At 42.2% G+C, this 22,661-nt stretch overlaps 1 protein-coding gene across 2 annotated transcripts in view; it reads left to right on the top strand.

Moving 5' to 3' along the window:
• The window catches only part of SLC24A2 (solute carrier family 24 member 2), a 219,206-nt gene that overhangs the window by 195,280 nt on the left and 1,265 nt on the right, over positions 1-22,661 (top strand). For both annotated transcript variants that reach the window (XM_045563028.1, XM_045563029.1), the window contains 3 exons: positions 8,731-8,862; positions 17,072-17,161; positions 19,898-20,064. In XM_045563028.1, the coding sequence (XP_045418984.1) occupies positions 8,731-8,862; positions 17,072-17,161; positions 19,898-20,064 (389 nt within the window). The remainder of the gene's footprint in view (positions 1-8,730; positions 8,863-17,071; positions 17,162-19,897; positions 20,065-22,661) is intronic.

Raw genomic sequence — 22,661 nt, forward strand, 5'->3', positions numbered from 1 at the left:
TTTCAAAGCCAAAAAAATCTATTCAAAAATGAGACCTTTAAATAACGTAAATATCCACATGGTCAGTGTATTAGTTTACCTGGGCTGCCATAATAAAATGCTATAGACCAGGTGGGTTAAACAACAGAAATTTGTTTTCTCACAGATCTGGAGGTTAGAAGTCCAAGATCAAGGTTTCGACAGACTCAGCCTCTAGTAAAGTTTTCTTCCTGGCTTGCGGAGGGCTGCCTTTTCACTATGTCTTCACATGGCTTGCTCTTGGTGCATGGCACACCTAGGGGGAGGGGAAACAGAGAGAGACAGAGACAGAGACAGTACAGGGTCTCTGGTATCTCTATTTATGAGGACACTAATCCTATTAGATCAGGGCCCAACCCTGATGACCTCATTTAACCTTAGTTACTTCGTTAGAGGGCCCATCTCCAAATATACCCACACTGGGTGAAATAGTTTCAACATAGAATTTGGGGGAGAACACTAACTTTCAGTTTATAACAGTAAGGACTCAAATCTTAGAATAACTGAACTTTGCCAAATACTGCTCTCTAGTTTTCCATCATTTGATCTAACAGTTTTTCTTCTTCCAGGCTCTCTATTTTCATTCCCTTTTCAAATATGAAAGGCAAATGGCATTTTATCCTGAGCCTTAGAAGCCTCAGGAAAACTGTCCCAGAACTCTGAGTTTGGTTTGTAAGTGACTCTTAGCGTGCCTTGTTTGACAAGTCTTGAAATATAGTTTCAGGGTCCCAAAAGCTCATTTGCAATGTGTCACTTGAGATTTTGAATTCAGGTCTTCGAGTCTGTGAGATAAAAATTATCCACAACCCAGTAGTGAATATTTTTATGGGTCAGTTTTTCCATATCCCAATTTCAAGCATAATGTTGTCTTTCTGTAGTCAGTTGACATAATGAAGGCCATTAGTATGTAGACCCCACTAATTGGCCAATCCATTTAGTAAAACAGGGAGATGAGAACAATTTACCATCCCTGAGCCAGCCAGTATTTATGGATGGGAGTTTATAGGCATGTCCTTTGTACTAAAGCATGGTGTGATTTAAGCTTACAAAATGGAGAACACTCTATGCAACGTCTCCTGGGAGGTACCTTTTACTTGGCATAGAGTTGTTGATTTCAGAGCCTTTCACTGTTTGAACGTGTGACTGTGCATTTTTGGTAATTTTACCTTCGAGTGTTCCAACTCTACTATTGTTTTTAGCTCTGCAGAAAACACAGAATCAAGGTGTCACAATATTATGAGTCTTGCCATCTGCTTGGAAGCTTTGTTTCTGATAGAAAGTCTACTTAAAGCCTACCTACTAGAATAAAATAGTATTTTCTCCTGAGGGCTGTGAAATTTTTGCTTTCATCTTATTTACAAAGGCCTTCTATTTATTCCTATTACTTCAGAGAAAAAGAAATTAGATTGTTGATATCACTACTGTCGATAAATGTTCAACAAATACTGGATGAGTGGACAAATAGAGGAACAAAATTATTGCAGTTTCCACTTTCATATTAAATAATTGAATTATAGAATTTTATTGCTGGAAAGGTCATTGTAATTCATCTAGTCAAAACTTTTTTCTTTTAAATGTCTTTGAAGAAACAATTTTCCTAAATTTTTTTTAAATAATAACGACCAACATTTTTTGGATTTTTGAGAGTTTTACTATGTGCCAAACAATGTTCTAAGTGCTTTTCATGGATTATCTCAGTTAGTTTTATAACAATACTGCTGTAAAAGAACATTCTGGAACAGAATTCATATTTAAGACCGCCTGTGTTTGACTTTCTATTTAATAGAAAACCACATGAAAAGCGGGTCTTTGTCTCTGGTCCCTGTTCCAACCGTCCCTTCATTAGGGAAGGCACTTTCAAGATTTCTTCTCTCCCTAGGAGCCTCCCACACACCCATCGTATAGGCCCACATGCCTTTTCACCAGTTCCCAAGGAAACCTAATTGGAAAAATAAAACATGCCACCTTTGTCAAAGAGAGTATTTTTAATGCTTCAATAATAAATGAGGAGGGAGGTAGGAGGAGAAGCAGATAGTTCCTTGTTTAAAGATGAGGCTGTTTTGCGGTGCATATTCTTCCCATGGGGCCTTTGAACACTGAATGCTGAGTCTGAAAATAAACCATCTCCTTTTTCAGTTCTTGCTAAAGTCAGCCCCAGGAAAGTTCATTATTGTAAAGGGCTTGATCCATCTTCTCCAACGTCCCCTAGATATCCATTTTAGAAGTTGCCAATGCAGGATTATCGACAGTGAGGAATCAGGGGTGACACCAGCAATAAAGGGCACATAAAATCTCAAGCCGTCATTTTGGTCGTAGTGCACTTGGTTGCCACCTCTCCCTACATCAAACCGGAGCTAAATCTCTGCACTTTTTCCTTGGGCAGAGATGCTAAAGAACAAATCTTTCTTCCCAAGCTATGTTTGAGGTCCTGGTGTTCATTGATATCTTATCAGCACCTACATTTCATTTTTAAATTTATACCTGGCACCTTAGAGATATCGCTCAAGGAGACAGAGGAGGGAAGGGGGCATCACAATGCCGCCTCCTATCCACACACCCCCAAACCTGACCTTCATTTCCCCTTCAATGCTGTCACGGACGTTACATGACTGAGCTATGTCAATTAAATGCTTAGTGTTTGCTATAGCTAGCTTTTTTATATATATATAGGTTGACTATATTACAAAACAAAGCTGGGAAGCATGGTATCATTGGGCATAAAGCACATTCATACCTTAGGACTGAGGAAGGGAGGCTATGAAATGGGAGAAGATCCTCTAGCTGGGAGTTAGGGGTTACTCAGGCCTGCCCTGGCACTGTGACTGGCATAAGCGGGTCACTTCATTTCAAGATCCTCACCCATCAAGTGAGAGGGCTGGTCTGAATTTCTGGGGCTCCTTCTCTTGGGGCCTAAAGCTCCTATCCTAAATGATTGCAGAGGTCTGGGATTGCGGCTTGTCTTTTGTGCTGTTATTGTCCATGTGATGAACTGGATAACAAGTTCTTGGACAGGAAGGTAGTCCTGGGGCAAAGAAACCCTTCCTCACAATAACATGGTGTTTAAGGTCTGCTGGAGCCTAGAAGGCAGTGTGGTGCACCAGTGTTTTTGAGTAAATGAATTATATTTTTATGTAGATCCTCATGCTAGCATTTTTTATCCAGTATCACGCCACACTGAAGGGGCTCCCCAGTGAGAAGAGGTGGCTCCTAAGTTCTGAAGTGAGTGGGACAGAGATGTAAGAACTTCACTTCCAGGTGGAATCCAGCCCCACCTGAGCTGACATCTAGGCAGACCCGAGTGATCCTCTGAGATTGCTCCTTCTGAGCTGGAGATGAGATGTTATTACCAATCAAGAAAACTGAACTTGGAGATGGCCTATTTTCAGATGCCTCCCAGGTTTCCATTTTAATTCTCTGACAGAAGAGGCTGTGTTAATGTGGGCTCACTTTCACACTGGGATCTTGCACAGTGCCCTTCACAGACAAAAATGAGAAATTGGGTTGCCCCCAAGAAATAGTTTTCTGGATTCAGAAACAAACTCTGGACTTGGTGAATCCAGCTCAGGCTCCTCCACTGGAGACATGACACTTATTCCAGGGCAGAATCCACACCAGAGACAAGTAGAAAGAGTATGAGATGCACATGCAAAGAAGCAGAATAGATGCTCATAATACTAGACCACAAATGGAAAAGCTGCTGCTACACCTCCAATTTACTAGATAAATAAAAATAAAAACAAGTTGGTTGCTCTAGAAACCTCCCAGTAGATGTTAACTGACCCCTGGAACTGTTTTCTTCTATCCTCCATAGGTGCTCTGATGGCCAGACCTCCAGATGTCAACCTCCAGTATTGATAAATGAGTCCTAGACGGTGGTTGTCCATTTATCACCTGTTGTCACTTAGGATAACATTTATATTCATTCTCTCTCTCTCCCTCTCTTTTCAATCTGATAAACTTATACGAAAATTTCTATCAGACCACTGAGGAGTTTTGGTTTTTTACTTAGGCCGCACTTTGTGTCACAGAGATTCAAGGCTGCTTGCAAAAATACGTCTGATGAAAAAGGGTAAAATGAATAGCGTTGAGAAAATACAGCAAAGGATGAGAAAGAAAGGACAATAGTAAGACTGGGGTGAGGTGAACACAGATTCCAGCTCTGTGATTTCTGGATGGAGGTTACAAATTTGGCTCTGAAATCCCCAGCGGACAAAGCAAGGAAAGAATAGTATCAATTGCCTGAGTCACAGTATTTCTAAAAATTTTTTTAAGGTTTCTCCAAAGAAACATGACTTTTCCTTGTGTTGAGATATGAGAGCTATTTCCCCTTTGAGTCCTCATGAAAAGAACACTGGGTCGGCTAGGTTAAGGTTCCACTGTGAGTAACCAAAAACCCAAAATAACAGTGGCTTGAATAGGATGGAATTGTCTGTCTCTCTCAAGTCAGTATAGGTAGTCCAGGGTTAGAATGGTTCATTGGAACTCAGATCCTTGTATATTGTTCCTCCACCTCATGGTCCAAGGTGGTCATTCATACTCTGGCCAAAATGTCCCATTCCACCCTGCAGAAAGAGGGAGGGGGAAAAGAGGGACATACCCACACCCTATAAAGACACATCCAGGAAGTTGTGAAAGGTACTTCTGACATATCCCATTGGCCAGAACGCAATCACATAGCCACACCTTGCCAAGGGCAAGTCTGTAAAGCAGAGTCTTTATTCCAGGCCTAGGTAAAGTAGGCTTTCTGTTTATTACAGCAGAAGGGCAGAACAGTTGTCCCTCTGTGTTTACCAGTGACTGGCTCCAGGAGCCCTCTTGGATAGCAAAACCCTCGGATGCTCAAGTCCCTGATATGAAATGGCGTAGTAGTTGCATATAACCTATGCACATCCTCTCTAGATTACTTGGGATACCTAATACAAGGTGAATGCTATGTAAATAGTTGTTACACTGTATTTTTTTATTTGTATTACTTTTTACTGAAATTGATTTTCTCATAGTTCTGGAGGCTAGACGGCCAAGCTCAAGGTGTCAGCAGGGTTGGTTTTGCAGGGCTGGTTTTGCAGGGTTGGTTTCCCTGAGGCCACTCTCCTTGGCTTGCAGACGGCCACCTTCTTGCTGCATCTTTGTCCTCATGTGGCCTCTCCTCTGTGTGTCCTAATCTCTTCCTATAATGACACCAGTCAGATTGTATAATAGTAAGACCTATCCTAGTGGCCTCATTTTAGTTTAATTACCTCTTTAAAAGCCCTATCCCCAAATAAATTCACATTCGGAGGTACTTGGGGCTTAAGGCTTCAACATATGAACTGGGGAGGTGGTGGGGGGAGTACACAATTCAGTCCATAAACGGCAGAATAATTATCAGAGAGCAATCAGAAGTCTCTTGCCACATATCCCACCAGTATCCCTGTAACTGGATAAATAATAAATTCCTTGGAATCATCTGTTCTGTCTCCCCTTTTAAATCCGAGACTCCTTGAAGGCAAGAGCCCTGGAATTTAATGCGCTGCTTTGCAGCTAAAGGCACCCAGGGAAGTTTCGTAGGTGATGGTGGTGACTGCCCAAGGCATCGCAGCCTGGGCAGGACCTGGAACTGAGCATTTCTGATTCTCTGGCACCCACTCTTCTCAGCATACTGCAATGACTCCTTTAAGGTCTGACGACCAGCACACCACCCACCACGTGGGAACTTCCAGTCATATGTTTTCCTCTCAGATTTTCCCTATCAGAGATTACAAGGCCCTAAGGCAGTAAGGTCTGGTCCCGGTTTTGCACAATTCTAGGGCTTCTACAGAGACCCCAGCAGATATCAAACTATTTCCATGTGAAGTCATTTGAATTCTTTCTGGATCATTTCAATTTGTTTTGTTTTCTATGGACACTCCACAAAAGTTTTAGGAGGTAAGTGTGGGTTGTGGCAAGGTCAAAGCCAGCATGCCACAACTCCTGAAAACTCACTGCCCTACTCTCAGGGGCCTCTCCCCCGGGCATCTCCAGTTTGGGCAAAGGCAAAACAGGCATCACACCGAGAATGGTATTTTTTTCCCTTCTAATTCTCTAACCAGCTTGCAAGTCGGAGTGAGATTTTACTTGGCAAGGAGATAAAGAGAATTTCACCTCAAGTAAGCTGACAGCCTTGCTCCTGAGGCAACCCTGGAACCCACCCCAGGATTCCCGGCTCCTGCACCGCTCAACAGCAGGGCTTGACCCCCAGAGGCTGTGAAGTCCCTGAGGAGAGCCCCTGTTTGCATGGCCTGAGACACAGTCTCTTCTCCTAGTCCATTTCTGCCTTAGCAACAGCCATCGCAAATACAGATTTTGGAAGCCGCACAATATAGCTAATTGTTTGCATTGGACGGTAGTGTGTTTAGAGCTTATGCATCTAAACAGACAATTATTTTCTGCTATTTGCTAGTGGCACTGCCTGCCTGGTGACTTTGGCAGATGGAGAAAGGAACTAATCCGTAGGTTATAAGCAGAAGGGTTATTGATGAAATGTCACCATCTGTTGGTGTCATTAAAATGATATGAGTCATAAAGAGTTGCTTTTGTTTTTTCTCAGAAAAAGGTTAGCTTAGAGTTTAGAGAGAAGTTGCTATATTATGGACGGCAGTAGGGACAGAGCTGGAGGAGGGAGCCCAGAAGGAGGAGGAGCCTTGATCAACTCATCAGATCTGCTTCATGGGTCTTCAGAGAAGTTAAGCGTCTGCTGTGATAAAGCTGCCTGTTTCACATGAGATGGGGCACTTAGGAATGATGCAATGATGCAACCTCAACCCTGCCGGGCCCTCTTGGGTATCTACCAGGTGGGGAGGGGAAAGTCATTCATTCGGGTTAAACAAAAAGGATCATATCTGGGGGAAACAAACAGGAAAATGCACCTATGGCCTTAATCCTCATTGGCCCCATGACACAGAGATTATTCATGTAGCCAGCTGACACCTTAGGAGGCTGGCAAGCCCAAGAGGGAACAATATTCTCTGCATCTGCTACATCTACTCAGAAGATACGGAGGTGGCTTGGAAGAGAGACCAGAGCCAGCACACCCCAGCTTCCACCAGTGACAGAAGCCTCAGGATGGAGCAAAGAAAGCTGAGGACAGAAGAGCACGTGAATTGCACAGCAAAGGAGTAGAGCATATGAGATGTGTATTTAATGACGGTCTAGGCAACCACACTAAACTATGCCAACTTCCTAATTCTGATTTATCACCTAATCCCCTTAATTCCCTCATATTTGCTGTTAATAAACTCTTTTACCTACTGCCAAGGACATATACCCAAAGCGGAAGAACTTGTTATTACTAACCTTCCTCAATATGGCGTAACATTCCTTTTTTTTTTTTTTTTTTTTGTAATTTTAACTCCTGGAAGGAGTTGAAGTGTAGGTGACTGTGTGGACCACTGCAAATCCATCTGGCAGTACCTAGAAATTGTTGCTCAATAAATAAACATAACAAAGCACTGCTGTGAGTTGGGTCCCACACCCAGCTGTGACCTCCCGTTGGGCCCTTTACCCCCAGGGCCAACTGGCCTGAGCCAGCCCCACCTGCCACCTTCTTAGGGCCATAGGCACTGGAGGGGGTCAGTGCTACTGCTGGAAAAGTATGGGATGCTGGAAGCAAAGCCACAGGGGCAGGAGCTTTCTGAAGTTATTTATATGTCTCAAAAGGAAGCATCGGTGGAAAAGTTCCTGTTGATATTTTTAGATCTGATGCGTGGTCCACTGCTGCACTTTTCATTTTTAAACAAGCGGGGAAGGAAGTGATTGATGGTGTCTACAGTGCTGTTTTGGAAGCTCCGAGGGCCCATCTGACAAGCTAATGGTCATCCTGCCGGGCCCAGATCCGCCTCATGTCTCTTCGGGCTCTGGGACTTCACAAGCTGCTGACTCCAGTGGCTGGCAAAGAAAACACTGGCAGCTCCCTGCCAGGTCAGGAACTCTGAAGTGTCCACCTGGCTCTGCAGCCCTGTGCGGGTTCAGTGTCTTGCTTGACTGCTGCCTTCCGTTTCTCTGAGGATTGCATATAAGTCTTTGGCTGCAAGTAAAATGGTTTCAAATTGTCGCTTCCAGGAGGTGGTTAAAGAGATTAAAAACTCACGACCACAAAAAAAATCTATGAGCTTAACTATTCCAGAGCCAGGAGAAGTATTGTTTCTGTGGTTGCCTTCATTTGCCTGCTAAAAATCAGTGCTCTACCAAAAAAAAAAAAAAAAAGGAACAATAAGAAATTTTAATTTTTATCAGCATATCAGTGTTTTCCTTCCCAAGGATTGGAAACCTGTGGCTTTGTCCGCCAGGAGGAGGGGAGAGGGGACATGGTGGTCATTAAGCCTTGTGCTCTGCAGATCCAGTTTCTCACAAAAGGTTCACGAATCGTAGCTAGAGCCCACTCGAGTTACACAGTCAGCTGATGAACATGAGAAGCCAAAGAGTGTTCAAGGAGAGAAAAGAAAGTTCTTCAATTCTCATGGCTGGGCAACTTACTGTTTGTTCCTGGCACTCAGACTGTGGCAGATGGGGTTTCCTTACAAACCTAAAAAATACGTGTAGGAAGCGGCTTGGACAACTTGTGGGGGAAAAACTCCTAATGAGATCTGGAGCTTCCCTCCCTTGCCCTGTACTCTTGCTGTTTTGGCCTGTGTACATCACCCTCTTTTTTGTTTGTTTATTTTTTCTCTCTCTTTTTTATTACAACAGACCACAGAGACAGCTGACGATGAGGAGGACCAGCCTCTCAGCCTGGCCTGGCCTTCCAACACCCGCAAGAGAGTCACGTTTCTGATTGTTCTTCCCATAGTCTTTCCTCTCTGGATCACCTTACCGGACGTTCGCAAACCCGTGAGTAAGGCATTTTTTTAACAGGTTCCCTGTAAAAAGCATGGGGCACAAGTGTGCGTAGTCTGCTTCAATTTATGCTAAAAGGAAAAGGGAAGGTGACACGGATTCTTTTGTCTTCTCATATACACCTAAAATTTCTCTGGACCAATACACAATCACAGTGATTGTTCAGCTTGTAAAATCTGCATAACAAAAAACCGCAAAACTTAATGGTGTGAAACAACCACCATTTCATTCTGGACCCTTTGCCAGCCCTTGCTCTAAGAGGCCCTCCCAACCCTGAGAGCCCAGGGCCTTGAGTTATTGGCCCACAGTAAGCTATATTGTGGAAACTCAGGAAACATCTAGGGCAGGAATATGTATATTATTGGCATAAGTAGAAAGAAATTTACGCACAAAGAAGTGAACTGATTTATACCTGGTCAGTTCCTTCAAGACAAAACTGAGATTCAGACCCAGATCTGTGTAAGCACATGCCCTTGGGCTTCTCATATTTTATGGTGCCAGAAGGTAGAAATCTGAAAAAAATTATTTCTAAAAGCATTTGGAATAGAAGAATACTATGGTAACATCCAGTATAATTTTATAACCCTTCAAGAGTCCCATGATGGTCCCACTTTACTCATATGAAAAAGACAGAAGAAAAATCCCATCCCGTTAGCCTGGCCTATAAATACTCCAGCCTGGTGGAGAGCCGTGTCTGGGCAAGCAGACGCCAGGAAAGGACTCCCTTGTGTGAGGACTCCCAGCTTCAGAGGTTTCCTGGTAAAGGATGCATATAACAGGTGTGGTTCACTTAAAACAATATTTAGGTTTCTTTATTCAAGATACAATTGCAGAACATCTGCTCTATGCAAAGGCCTGGCTTCCTGAAAACCTACAACCAAACAGCTAGATGTATTTGATTTTTTTTTCTTTTTCTTTTCTTTTTTTTTTTTTTGCTCATATCATGTTGACATTTCTGAGATGTGCTGACTCACATGCACTCGAGCGTGCCCTCCCTCTCTCTCTCTCTCCCTCTGTCTCTCTCTCTCTCTCTCTCTCTCTCTCTCTCTCTCTTGCGGTTGCTGTGCTGTTAACCCAGTGCTTTTGTTTGGCCCGAGTGAGGGGAATCAGGGAGACAGATATGGTTTTCTACATGCCCACAAAAGTCCTAGTGTGTTGTGGCCCGGAGTAGAGGGGACTGATTGGCTGATAGGAGGATGTCAGCACACAACCACTGAGGCAGTCAGGAAGATGTGCGGGAATGGGAGGAAGATGCCAGTAACTCAAGGCCCTGGGCTCTCGGGGTTGGGAGGGCCTCTTAGAGCAAGGGCTGGCAAAGTGTCCATCCTGGCAAAGTGTCCATCCTCTTGGGAGTCTGAGCTCAAAGGTCAAAGGAGCTGTGGGAGAAGATCAAAGGCTCCCAACCAGCAACTCCTCCTGCAAAACAGGAATCAACCAAGGCAGTAGTTAAGTTACCTGGATCATGACAACTGCCCTGGCTGATTCTATAATCCCGAGGGGCACAGAGCAAGAAGATGGAGCTGGACACAATGCTTTCTTCTGCAGTGCCGTTGACTTGTCACTCCCTGTGCAGTGCACCCGTGAGAGCCAGCCCCTGTGGCGTGGGCCAGGGTAAGCAGTGGGGCTTTCCCTCACCATGCCCCCAAGGGCCAGCACTGGGATGGACTGGAGTTTTTCCTGTCTTTTTCTGAGTATACTATGTGCTGTTCCAAGCAGAAGTGAGACTCTCATGCAGAACATTGGCTGTTTTTAAACGTCCTCAGCAAATATTTATTGAGCACCTATGATATGCCAAGCACTGGGTCTGGGTCCTTAAACAGATGTAGAGACATAAAATTCACAATTTCTATCTTTAAGGAGCTCTAAGTTTAGTAAAGGAAACAGGGCATGCCCACATATAACTACAGAGCAGGATTGCACAGCTGTATTTGTGAGAGGAGCTGGACTTGAACCCATGTCTCATGATTCCAGAACATTTTCATTCTACCACAGTGACTGTAGTAGGTTTCCCCCCACAACTTATGAGCTGTGCAACCTTGGGAAAGGCACATCTCAGCTCTGGACCCCATTTTTCCTTCTCTGGGAATAAAAGATTGGAAGATCTCTAGACTTCACGCCAGCCATGCCATTCTGTGGTTAAGGACGGCATACATAAAGAGATGATCATCAACAAGATATTGCACATTTAAGGTGACCATGCATCCCAGTTTGCCCAGAATACTCCCAAAGCATACTGGGATAGATATAAATATATAAAATAAATTTATTTTATTTTATAAAATATAAAGTAAATACAAAGATAAATTCTATGGGCATCCTCTGCCTATACAATATGCCAAATGAAAGAAACCACACCAGCTGATACAAAAACCAATAAGTGATCATGCTTAGTGAGAAGATTTTCATTAAATTTGATCTTGTATCAGTTGTCTTTTGCTATATGTCACACCTCCCCAACTTAGTGGCTTAAAGCAAGAAGCATTTTTTAGCCCATAATTCTGTGAATTGGCAATTTGGGCTGAGCTCAGCTGGACATTTCATCCGCTGGTCTCGGTGGGACTCACTTAAGGAGGCCTGGGGGCTGGTTGGCATAGGGGTATCTCAGCTGGAACAGCTTATCTCTGCTCTACCTGGTCTCCTAACCTTAAGCAGGCTAGCCTGGACGTACATAACGGCAAAGTGCCAAGAGCAGCAAGAATGAAAGCTACAAAGAACTCTTGAGATCTAATTTGGAATTTGCACACTTCCACCACATTCTATTGGTCAAAGCAAGTCATAAGGCCAGCCCAGATTCAAAAGGTGGGGAAATAGACCTCACTTCTTTTTTTTTTTTTTTTTTTTTGAGACAGAGTCTCCCTCTGTCGCCTGGGCTAGAGTGTTGTGTTGTGAGCTTAGCTCACAGCAACTTCAAACTCCTGGGCTCAAGCAATCCTCCTGCCTCAGCCTTCTAAGTAGCTGGGACTATAGGCATGCGCCACCGTGCCCGGCTAATTTTTTCTATTTTTAGTAGAGACAGGGGTCTCGCTCTTGCTGAGGCTTGTCTCGAACTCCTGACCTCAAGCAATCCTCCCACCTCAGCCTCCCAGAGCACTAGGATTACAGGCGTGAGCCACCTCGCCCAGCCTAGACCTAACCTCTTGCTGGGAGGAGCAGTGAAGTCTTGTGGCCATTTTTGCAACCTGCCAGAGACCTCATGTACTTTCATAACAGCCTCTTGAGAAAATATACAGGGAGAAAAAAGAGAGAGAAGAAAATTATTAACTAATAGATATTTGCTCCTCCTTAGGGCCTGGCAGCTCTACCTCTTCAGTACATTTTGAATTACCCACGGAGATAAATATACCAAACCTTGACAAATATTACAAGGAAAACATGATTTTTTAATGTATACTTCCTAGTTTCAGAGTAAATAGTACTCCCACTTGTTTTTATTTCCCGTTCATTTATATGCAAATGATATGATATGACAGTGTTTGTTGAATCATGCATATTTTCAGCTCAGATAATTAATACGGGCTTCATGTTTATAGTTTTCTTAAATTAATGGCTTTGTTTCAAAAGTAAAAGAACTAAAACGTAAACCTTAATGAGGAACATGTCTTTGATGAAAATTGAAAACAGTAAACAAAATAAAGACCCAAAAAGTCTTCTCTCATGGCCTAGGATGGGTGTTCTTACAAAACAGAAATGCATCTAATGAGATACAAAAACATGCCCTGTTAGATCTAGGAAGGAACTTAGAGCCCATCTAGGTGTTTGTGATTTCTAACATTTGTTCATTCACGGAGTATTTATTGAGAGTCTGCTATGTGCCAGGCACAGTTCTAGCGAGGATGGAGTGGTTGAGACCCAGAGAGGCTTAGTGACTTGTCCAAGCACACCCAGCTAGAAAGAGGCAAAGCCAAGACTAGAGGCCAGGTCTCCACGGTCACTTTCACCTCCCTGAGTACCAGTTTCCTCATCTCTTAAATCTAAAATGAGAGCAATGCAGTCAGCCCTCTGTGTCTGCAGGTTCTGCATTCAACCAACCACAGATCAAATAGACTCAGGAGGAAAAAAAACGATAAAAAATAATATTATAATTAAACATACAAATAAAAACACTACAACAACGATTTTCACAACATTTACATTTTATTAGGTATTATAGATAATCAAAAGATTATTTAAAGTATACAGGAGGATGTGCATAGGCTAAATGCAAATATTACGTCATTTTACATAAGGGACTTGTGCATCCACAGATTTTGGTATCCAAGGAGGATGTCCTGGAAACAATTCCCCATGGATACCAAGGGACAACTGTATTGTCTAGTAACAACTACGATTATTATCTAAGCACTTGTTATGTGCCAGGCACTTTGCTAAACATTTTATGTATGTGAAATCCCGAGAACAATTAGATATTGTTATTTCTTCCATTTTACAGATGAAGAAACCAAGGCTTAGAGAGATTGGATTATTTTGTCTAAGGGCACATTGCTTGTAATTCATAGACAAAGATTTCAATATCAGTCATGTTAATCCAGGGACCACACTTTCAATCTTTAATATGAAGGTTTGGGGGAACTTTGTTAAATATGTATACCCCAGAACCCTGCACAGAGCAGATGCTCAGTGAGTATTTGTTGGCTTTAATTCAGTAAGGATATGGCCAATTTGTGCAACCTGTTAATGTCCAGTAACTTTTTCCAAGCCAAGTCAATATCACTCTGATGTACTGAAAGCTTCTAATGAGAACATTAGCTGTGAATTATACAAGTAAACCATTATATTGGGAACAAAATGGCCAGCACACGGACACCATTTGCTTATTTGCTAATTAGTATGAGGCCTAGCCCAGCAGATGTCAGGATGAACCACCATTGCTAACCATAAATTGTCATGTTAGACCTTGGCTTCAAGGGCCATTTTCTTCCTTCCCATGACACTGGTAACTAAAAATCTATAAAGGTGTTACTGGGCCGTGATGTCTGGAATGACACCATGGAGTCCAAATATGGGGAATGGTCCAGAAAGAAATGAGAGAAAAAGGAATTACCTGGGTTGTGAGAATGGAAATCGTTAGGGGGGTTGACAGTTGGGAAACACTTCGCCAAACTGCCGATGCAGGAAGGGCTGCTACTTCCGAAGCAGGAACAGTCTGGGAGGCTGGGCGAGGCAGATGGCCATGCAGCCGAACGCTAGTCTCCACTTCCTGGATGCTTTTTTTATTTTCTAACATTCCGAGTAGAGCCTAGTATTTGGATGATGATCATTATGTCTATGGCGGGGTATATTTTGAGTCTTGTTGGCCCTATTTTTCTTCAGAAAAGTGTCAGTATAACCTAGATGTTAGGAGCACATGCTGTGCAGTTGGGCAGACCTAGGTTTGAATTTTATCTCAGGTTCAATATCTGGGTGCCCAGCCTTCACCTGCCCCTAGTTTATCATGAAGACTCTGAAAATTCACAAAGAAAATTTATCTTTAGCCTTTTTTTTGCAATGCGCTTCTAATGCAACATTAGCTATGTTTCAATGCCCATTAATTACTAATTGGCTTCTCGCTAAGAATCATGATCATCTAATATTGAATTAGAGAGGTTTTCATGAATACGTTGACTTAAATTTGGCTCCTTTCAATCTTATTTTTTTTTCTTATCTTTTCTTTTTTTTTAATTTAGATGACCCTGTGGTGCGCCGGCCCGTGAGACAGAGCACCCAGGGTCAATTTACTTCTTTTAATCTCAATCCTTAGTCTGATTCTTTGCTTTCTACCTTTTAGCTGAGAATATTCTATAGCTCAGTGATGATAAAAAAAAAAAACATATGTTCAAATGATTTGATTCTGACTTGTGAAGTTATCTCAATGAACAGACATGCAAAGGAACAAAAATAAAATAATTAAATATTTAGTAAATGAGCTAACCTGGAAAGCGAGCAATGTATGGAAGGAGGACCCTCCCAGGACATCCAGCACATACGCCACACCTTAAAGTATGGAGAAAGCCTCCATTCCCCTCACAGGGTGCTCAGAATCAAGCACTGGTTGCTGCTCATATCACATGTGCGGCCCCGCATGGCAAAAGGAGCCCTCTCTTCCCTGTAAACAGAGCACAGCCGTGGGAGATGAAGCCCTCATCACACTTAGGATTCTGAAACAGTGACTTGTGACCAGAGGAAAAGGATGAGATTTCTAATCAGCTAAGTGCCTTGCCTAGGATAACTTGATCTCTTAGCACTGGCTCAAGGAATCTGGTCTCCAGAATCCAGCTGAACTCCAGCTCTAAAGAAATTTGCTTTCAAAAGTGAAGATCATAATCTCCACTTTGAAAAACTGATCATTGTTTTCCATTAGTGTTAAAGTGCTCAAGTCCCTGGGAGGGGTCTGAGTCCTTGTCCAAAATATTTTCCTTCTAACAAAAGGAAGAGGGCCAGTCATTGTGATCATGCCTGTAATTCTAGCACTCTGAGAGGCCAAGGAGGGAGGATTGCTTGAGGCCAGGAGTTGGAGACCAGCCTGAGCAAGAGTGAGACCCCATCTCTACAAAAAATAGAAAAATTAGCCGGGCATGGTTGTGCACACTTGTAGTTCCAGCTACTAGGAGACTGAAGAAGGATCCCTTGAGCCCAGGAGTTTGAGGTTGCTGGGGCGACAGAGTGAGACCCTGTTGGAAAGGAAGGAAGGAAGGGAGGGAGGGGAAAAGAAAAGGAAGGGGTCAGGGAAGCCTTTGAGAGTAAGATTTTGGCTACTCACTGTGACCTGATGCCCTCCCCCGATTTAATCAAGTTGCTTGGTCTTCCAGACATCCAAGCTAATGAATGGCAAAAAAAAAAAAAAAAAAAAAAAAGGCAGTCATTTAAACAGAGAAATGGTTACTGTGAAGTTTAACAGAACCATGTGAATGATAATGAAAACATGTATTGAAAACCTGAAATTACTAAAGAGAACATAAGTCTGGTTTGGAGCGATAGAGACTATGTTCATCATTATAGATATTTAAAAGATTACTATGTACAAGTTTATCTTTTCCTTTTAATGAAGCTCTCAAAAGCCAAGGCAGAAAGTGTTCTACATGACTGCCCAAGGTCAGCCCTTCAGACAATTGAGATTGCTTTCATCCAAGTCAACTCTAAGATTCATTTCTCTGGACAAAATTGGATGGCATTATCAAAGCAAAATGTGGGATTGTTTCTCAACGTGGAAAGCTTTGAAATAAAAAGTGTTTGGCAATAATAGGTGAGAGGCTTTCTGACAGCATTCTGCTGTCTGAGCAGATTTTAAAGGACCCCAGTTTTTCAACACAGGGCATCAACAGAACACCACTACACTGCAAGCCTGGATTTCCCTTTAGTGGGGTCAGATAAGGAACACTGAATTTTGAGTGTCTGATTTTTGCCCGATGTTCCTAGGAAACTTTGAAAGTGCTCACCTTGTAAGCCTGCAATTGCATAATGTCCAGTGCTAGAAGCAGAACTGGACATGATATAGTTTGGGGTGGAGAACAGGAGAAAAAACATTCCCAAGAGCAATGTCTGATCTGCCACCCTGGTGGAGACCAGCACAATTGGGCATCTCTGCCTCTGTCTACTCCAGTCAGCCTGTGTGGTTCAAATGTCCTGGAGACTGGCTGTCATCAGGAACCTGTGGAAGCTGTGGGCATGGCTTCTGTGTGGCTTTCCTGATAATCCATGGCACTGTAAGATAAGCCAATCTATTTTTAAACCTATTGATCCTTCTCATTTCTTGTTCAATGTAATGAATCCCAAAGGTTTTCTGGCATGTGGATTATTAGAATACATGGTTTGCAAGCAATAGAAACTGATTCTGATGGACTTGAAGCAAAGGAAAGAAAAGGGAGAAGGATACAGAAGGAGAATATGGGGTAGTTAATAGATTTGAAGGAAAGCCTGAGAAATCAGGCCTTAGAAAGAACAGGAGCAGAGGTAACCTGACCATTTTGCATCAGGAACTACCAGACATTCTCTTCGAGAGACTTCCATCTCAGGAACCAGAGTTGTGGTCATTCAGCTCCCACCATTTTCACATTTCCAAGACAAAATCTTACTGTCCCAGCTTGATCAGGGGTGGGTAGGTCCTTTTGATTGCTAATCCTACCAAGATGCAGGAGAAATAGCAGCATTGATGGCTTTAGCTTTGAACTATCGAATCCACCTCCATTGATAACACTGACACTCTCACCTCTTCCTGGTTGTCTTTCAGTCATCGAGGAAGTTTTTTCCCATCACGTTCTTTGGCTCCATCACCTGGATTGCAGTATTCTCTTACTTGATGGTCTGGTGGGCGCACCAGGTAAGACTTTGATAGTGACATTCATCTGCCTGGTTTTTCTTTGATCTTGGTTGCCAAGTGGTTAGTCAATGTGTTTGCTTTCTAAAACTGTCACAATATTGGGTGCAACACAGACAAGTTACACATCCCAGAACTAAAGGAATTTACTTAACTTTTCCAAGTCTCCAGGCCTTTCACCATAGCACGGAATCAAATCATAGCCTTCCAACAGCCACGTGGAGGAAGGAAAGCCTAACTGCCTCTTGCTCTCTGCAGCCTGAAGCCAGGCCAGCTCCAGCCTGGGAAGAGTGTCGGGACTGTGCCTGGCTCAGGGGCACTTGCTTTATCTCGGGCAGCCACTCACCTCACACTGTCTCCAGCCTTTCAAAACTGGCGCTTAGGAAAGGACCTAGAGACAAATTGGCCTCTTCCTTGAGCTTCAGTTTATAAAAATGATGATGTGTTTCATTTTCATCCCTTTTAACTCAATACCAGTCATAATGCCTGTAACAAGAATACACTCTCAGTAATTGTTATTGAAAATCAAGGTTTCATATTTTCAAAGATGATAGTGGTAACCATTGATAATTGAGTGTGTACTACAACTACCCTGCAATTTACATCTCTTTGTCTTTAGAATCTTGACAGTAACCCTACACATAGGTTCAAATCCTATGAGAGAGGTTTACAGATAAAGTTTAAAGCTTTAAACTTTAAGCTTTAAATCTTTAAGATCGCCCAAGATCACGTAGGTAATAAGTGGTAGACCAAGATTCTAACCCAGGACGGTGCAGCTGCAAAACTCATGCTTTTATTCTTTATTATATACTACATAAATTCCAAACTTCCCACTTATATCCTTTGTTTAATATAGTCTTAAAATTATTATACTTGTTAACATAAATAAAATATAGCAATTTGAAATGAGGAAATATATACCAAGAGAACATATGTGGATAGACTTTTCAACAAATGGTGCTGGAATAATTGGATTTCCATATGCCAAAATAAATAAACTTAGATCCTTACCTCATACTACACTCAAAAACTAATTCAAAGTGGATCATAATTCTAAATGTAAGAGCTAAAGCTACCAAACTTTTAAAAGAAAACATAGAAAATACACATGACCATAGGTCAGGCAAAGAGTTCTTCTTTGATATAATAGAAAAGGATGATCCATAAAAGAAAAAAAAATGGATAAATTAGATTTCATCAAAATTAAAACTTTTGTTCTTCAAGAAACACCATTTAAAAATGAAAAGAACCAACCTACAACTTATAAAAAAAAATTTTTTTTTTTTGAGACAGAGTCTCACTCTGTTGCCCAGGCTAGAGTGCCATGGCATCAGCCTAGCTCACAGCAACCTCAAACTCCTGGGCTTAAGCAATCCTTCTGCCTCAGCCTCCCGAGTAGCTGGGACTACCGGCATGTGCCACCATGCCCTGCTAATTTTTTTCTATATATATTTTTAGCTGTCCAGATAATTTCTTTCTATTTTTAGAAGAGACGGGGTCTCACTCTTGCTCAGGCTGATCTAGAACCCCTGACCTTGAGCGATCCTCCCGCCATGGCCTCCTAGAGTGCTAGGATTACAGGCATGAGCCACCGCACCTGGCCTACTTATAAAAATTTTTAAAAAACGATTTAGAAGTGAGTGTATTCCATTCTCTAAAAAGCCATGTCCTTATATGCTATTTCAGCCATTTAAATTTTTTAAAAAAACACTGGACATCATCAAGTAGCCTGTTGGAAACCAGACGGAAAGCACTATCTTGAACTGCAGCTCACCAACTCCAGCAAAGTACATAAAGTTTTAAAAAGTCCCAAGAAGACAAACAAATTGCTCAAAAGAATGGAGGAGGTTCCATCTGAGGCTAGACCAACACTTCAAAATAGGACTCACCAGTCTTAAAAGGCAAAAACCAAAAGAAAATGTATTAACTAATAGCTGCCGCCACCTTGCTTTTCAATACTGATGTACTATTTATAAAGGCCCTTTCCACAAATTACCATTTAGTTCTCAGAAGTACCTGGTAAAGTAGGTATTATTATCCCCACTCTGTGGATGAGAAATCGAGGATCAAAGACATCGTATAATTGGTCCAGTCAGCAGTAAGTCAAGAATTTAATAAATTCCAGAGCCGGACCTTGGTCCAGGTCCTCAGTTTCCCTGACTTTTGCTTCTCCACAGTTGCTGTGCTGATTTACAGTTTCATATTACCAAACCCCAAAATACCCAAAATCAAGTTTTTTGTAAAATAGTAGAATCTACAAGTGTTTAAGAGTGTGTTACAGACACTAGGAGATGTTAAGGAAAAATGGGGACACTGGGTGTCAGTCCTTAACTTTTGGTGGTAAACTGAAGGGCATATCTGCTGCAGGACTTGGTGCCACTGCCCCGGGCTGGCCCCTGGATTCAGTGGCCAGTTAGCTTTTCTAACTCTGATCCTGCAGCTTCCCCAGCTCAGTCTTAGAAAACACCGTACAGAGGCTGCGCTCTCGCCCTCTATAGCTCTTTTTAACTAGAGATTGTTTATTCCTCATGTGAACATTCCTGATCTCTTGGGTCTGAATACATAAAGGTATTAGCTTCTCTACTGGCTATGATTGTGGCTTATTCATCTTTATGACTTCAGCACTTCACAGAGCACAGAGTAGAAATTCATTAAAAGGAGATTGCATTGACATTTGTGTGGTTTCGATGATTTTGTGACTTCAGACACTCATATGTTTATCCCTGTTCTGACGTTTAGGTTGGAGAGACAATTGGCATTAGTGAGGAGATTATGGGTCTGACCATCTTGGCTGCTGGAACCTCCATCCCTGATCTTATCACCAGCGTCATAGTGGCCCGGAAGGGGCTAGGGGACATGGCCGTGTCCAGCTCTGTTGGAAGCAACATTTTTGACATCACTGTAGGGTGAGTAGAGATAGTTCTATAAAGATGCATGCCAGCTCCATCACTGTCTTTTTCTTCTTAGAAGCTGAAAAGACATGACCAGGATCTTAAGCCCAAAACTGACCAATACTAATAGAAAGTAAAGACTGGCAGTACCATTAGATTTCCCCAATTCTCCTTCTCATTTTCAGAGAACTTAATGAAGAATAAGTCATCCCTGGACAGACAGAAATACATACTTGCATACAACAATGGATGTTTTAGGAAAATACTTTAAGAGAATTTCACTTATATAACAACATCCAGGCAGAACTAGATACTCTGATAGTGTCATGGTATTTTTTCCATGTTTTAATTAAAGTCCCCACCAAGCTAAGGTGAGATTTGGATTTTAAGGCATATGGGAACAAACATAGGCCCAGAACAAATATCCTGTCTCCTTCCTTGGAAAATGCTGGCAGTCTTGGCATGATCATGGGTTTATCTGTGCCGATGAAGATATTCTAGTCAGAAAATGAGATCTGTTCTAACAGTTAAGAAAACTGGAGTTTTCAATATGAATAATCACTAAAGTGAATCCAGTTGGGAAGGGGTGCTGTTTTCTATATTGTTTCATTTAACTTGTGAAAAGTAAAAGTAGTCTGACAAGTAACCCTGAAGGGCAGCCCCCTGAGAAAATAAGACACAGGATGTTATCCTCATGTTCCCAGGACAACTGAGCTCTTGACACTTAAGTTTAGAAGCCCACTAAAATCCATCGACTTTGTCACCGAACATCTTGAATATTGTTCTCTCTTACACCTTTTCATTACCAGATATATACTAATATTTATTATTTTTCAAACAGTCTCTACCATGTACACTGTATATACATTTTTATCTGTTTAAGCCACACAACAATCCTGTGAGGTATGTATTATCCCTATTTTTCAGACAAGAAAACTGAAGGAGGTAGCTGGAACTTGAACAAAGAGTTAGTGCTGTCAACTGCAGACTATCGGGTTTATCTTTCCAGTGTCAACCCAAATCCTGACTTCTCTGATTCCCCTGGTCCTGACTTGGGGGCTCTTCTCCTGTACACACTCTCTTATATCTTACTCTTGTCACAGTCATGTCTGTCCCCTAGACTGTGAACTCCCCAAGAGCAGGAACTCACCAAAGCCTCATCCATTGCCATTCATTGGTAGTGGCTTGACAAATGTTTGTGGAATAAATGGATGGATGGATGGATGGATGCCTTAAAAGCTATAGGTTTTAAAGGAAGTTGTCCCTCTTATAAACAGTGTTTCTCAGTTTTGCTGTCCACACATTTACAGTAGTTTTCTTGGTTAATCTCTTGTAAAAAGGGAAAAAACACATTCTATAATATAAAAAGAAAAAATCCTACAGGTTGAGAAAGATTACATGTGTTCAGTTAGACATATTTGTCATGTTTCTGAAGAATAAATATTATAGGCAATTACCTATAATTCACTACCCTTTTTTACTTCATGTATGTTTTACATAATTGAAATTGCATTACTATTTTTGTATATGTTTCATTTAAGTTTAAAATTATGAGTATTTTCCTTTATCATTATAAGCTTGTGATTTCAAATAGTTATATAATATTACATTGACTTATTTGCTATTTAATTAGTTTCCTATTGCTAGAGATTATTAGAGAGCCCCCATTTTTTACTATCCAAAATAACACCAAAATAATTTTTCTGAAGTTACATCTGCATTTTAAATGATTTCTTTTATTTGATCCCTGACAATAGAATTGATAGATCAAAAGGTATGAAAAATCTCATGTTTTCCCCCAAAGGGTTTTTGCAAATTATTTGTAGTGCTGTCGACCTCAGCTTCACCAGAAGTGTGTGTATGCGTGTGTGTGGGTGTGGGTGTGTCTAGTTCACTAAGAATAAAATGGGTCGGGGTCTCTTTCTTTATAAGAGATGAAAGAAGACTTCCCCAGGATAAGTCCCCATCAAAGGTTTTCATTTTTGTATCACCCTCACTCTCAGGCCCTCCCCTTTCTTCTTCTGACTTTTCATTGCTGATCTCAAGATGCCAGGGCTGCCCCCTCCTGCTGAGAACTGGAATTACACCTGTTCCGGGGCTGTCCCGGTAGAACACCTCCCCACCACGCCCACTAAAGCAAGCACCTCCCGGCCAGGCTCTGGTGGGCAAAGTACCTGTACTGACCACCACAAGGCAGTTACATCAGTCACTTCAGGTTGGCCCACGTTAACACATGCACCCAGATAGGGGCCTGCACGTGCCAGGCCCTGGGATTTCAAAGATGTGTAATGCATGGCCTCTATCTTCCATGCACTCTCTCCAGCAGAGGAGGCAAATGAATAACCTCACTGCCCCTTTCACCCTCATTATTTCGCTCACAAGCTATTTTCTTTTCCTCTGGAGAAATTAATACTGCAAAAGAGCACCTCCTCTTCCACACTGTGAGACCAGGCCAAGACTGACCTCCCTGGGCCCTTGCCGAGCAGAAGGCTCAGCCAGCTGGGTCCGCGTCTCTCTAGGCTCCGCCCATCATTAGGATCAATGGGTAGAACCGGCTCCATTTCGCCAGCCCGTGGGAGAAGCCCAGGCCCCTCGAGCCGTGTGTTTTCAGC

The sequence above is a fragment of the Lemur catta genome, chromosome 10 (assembly GCF_020740605.2).
Source record: "Lemur catta isolate mLemCat1 chromosome 10, mLemCat1.pri, whole genome shotgun sequence".
NCBI lineage: Eukaryota > Metazoa > Chordata > Mammalia > Primates > Lemuridae > Lemur > Lemur catta.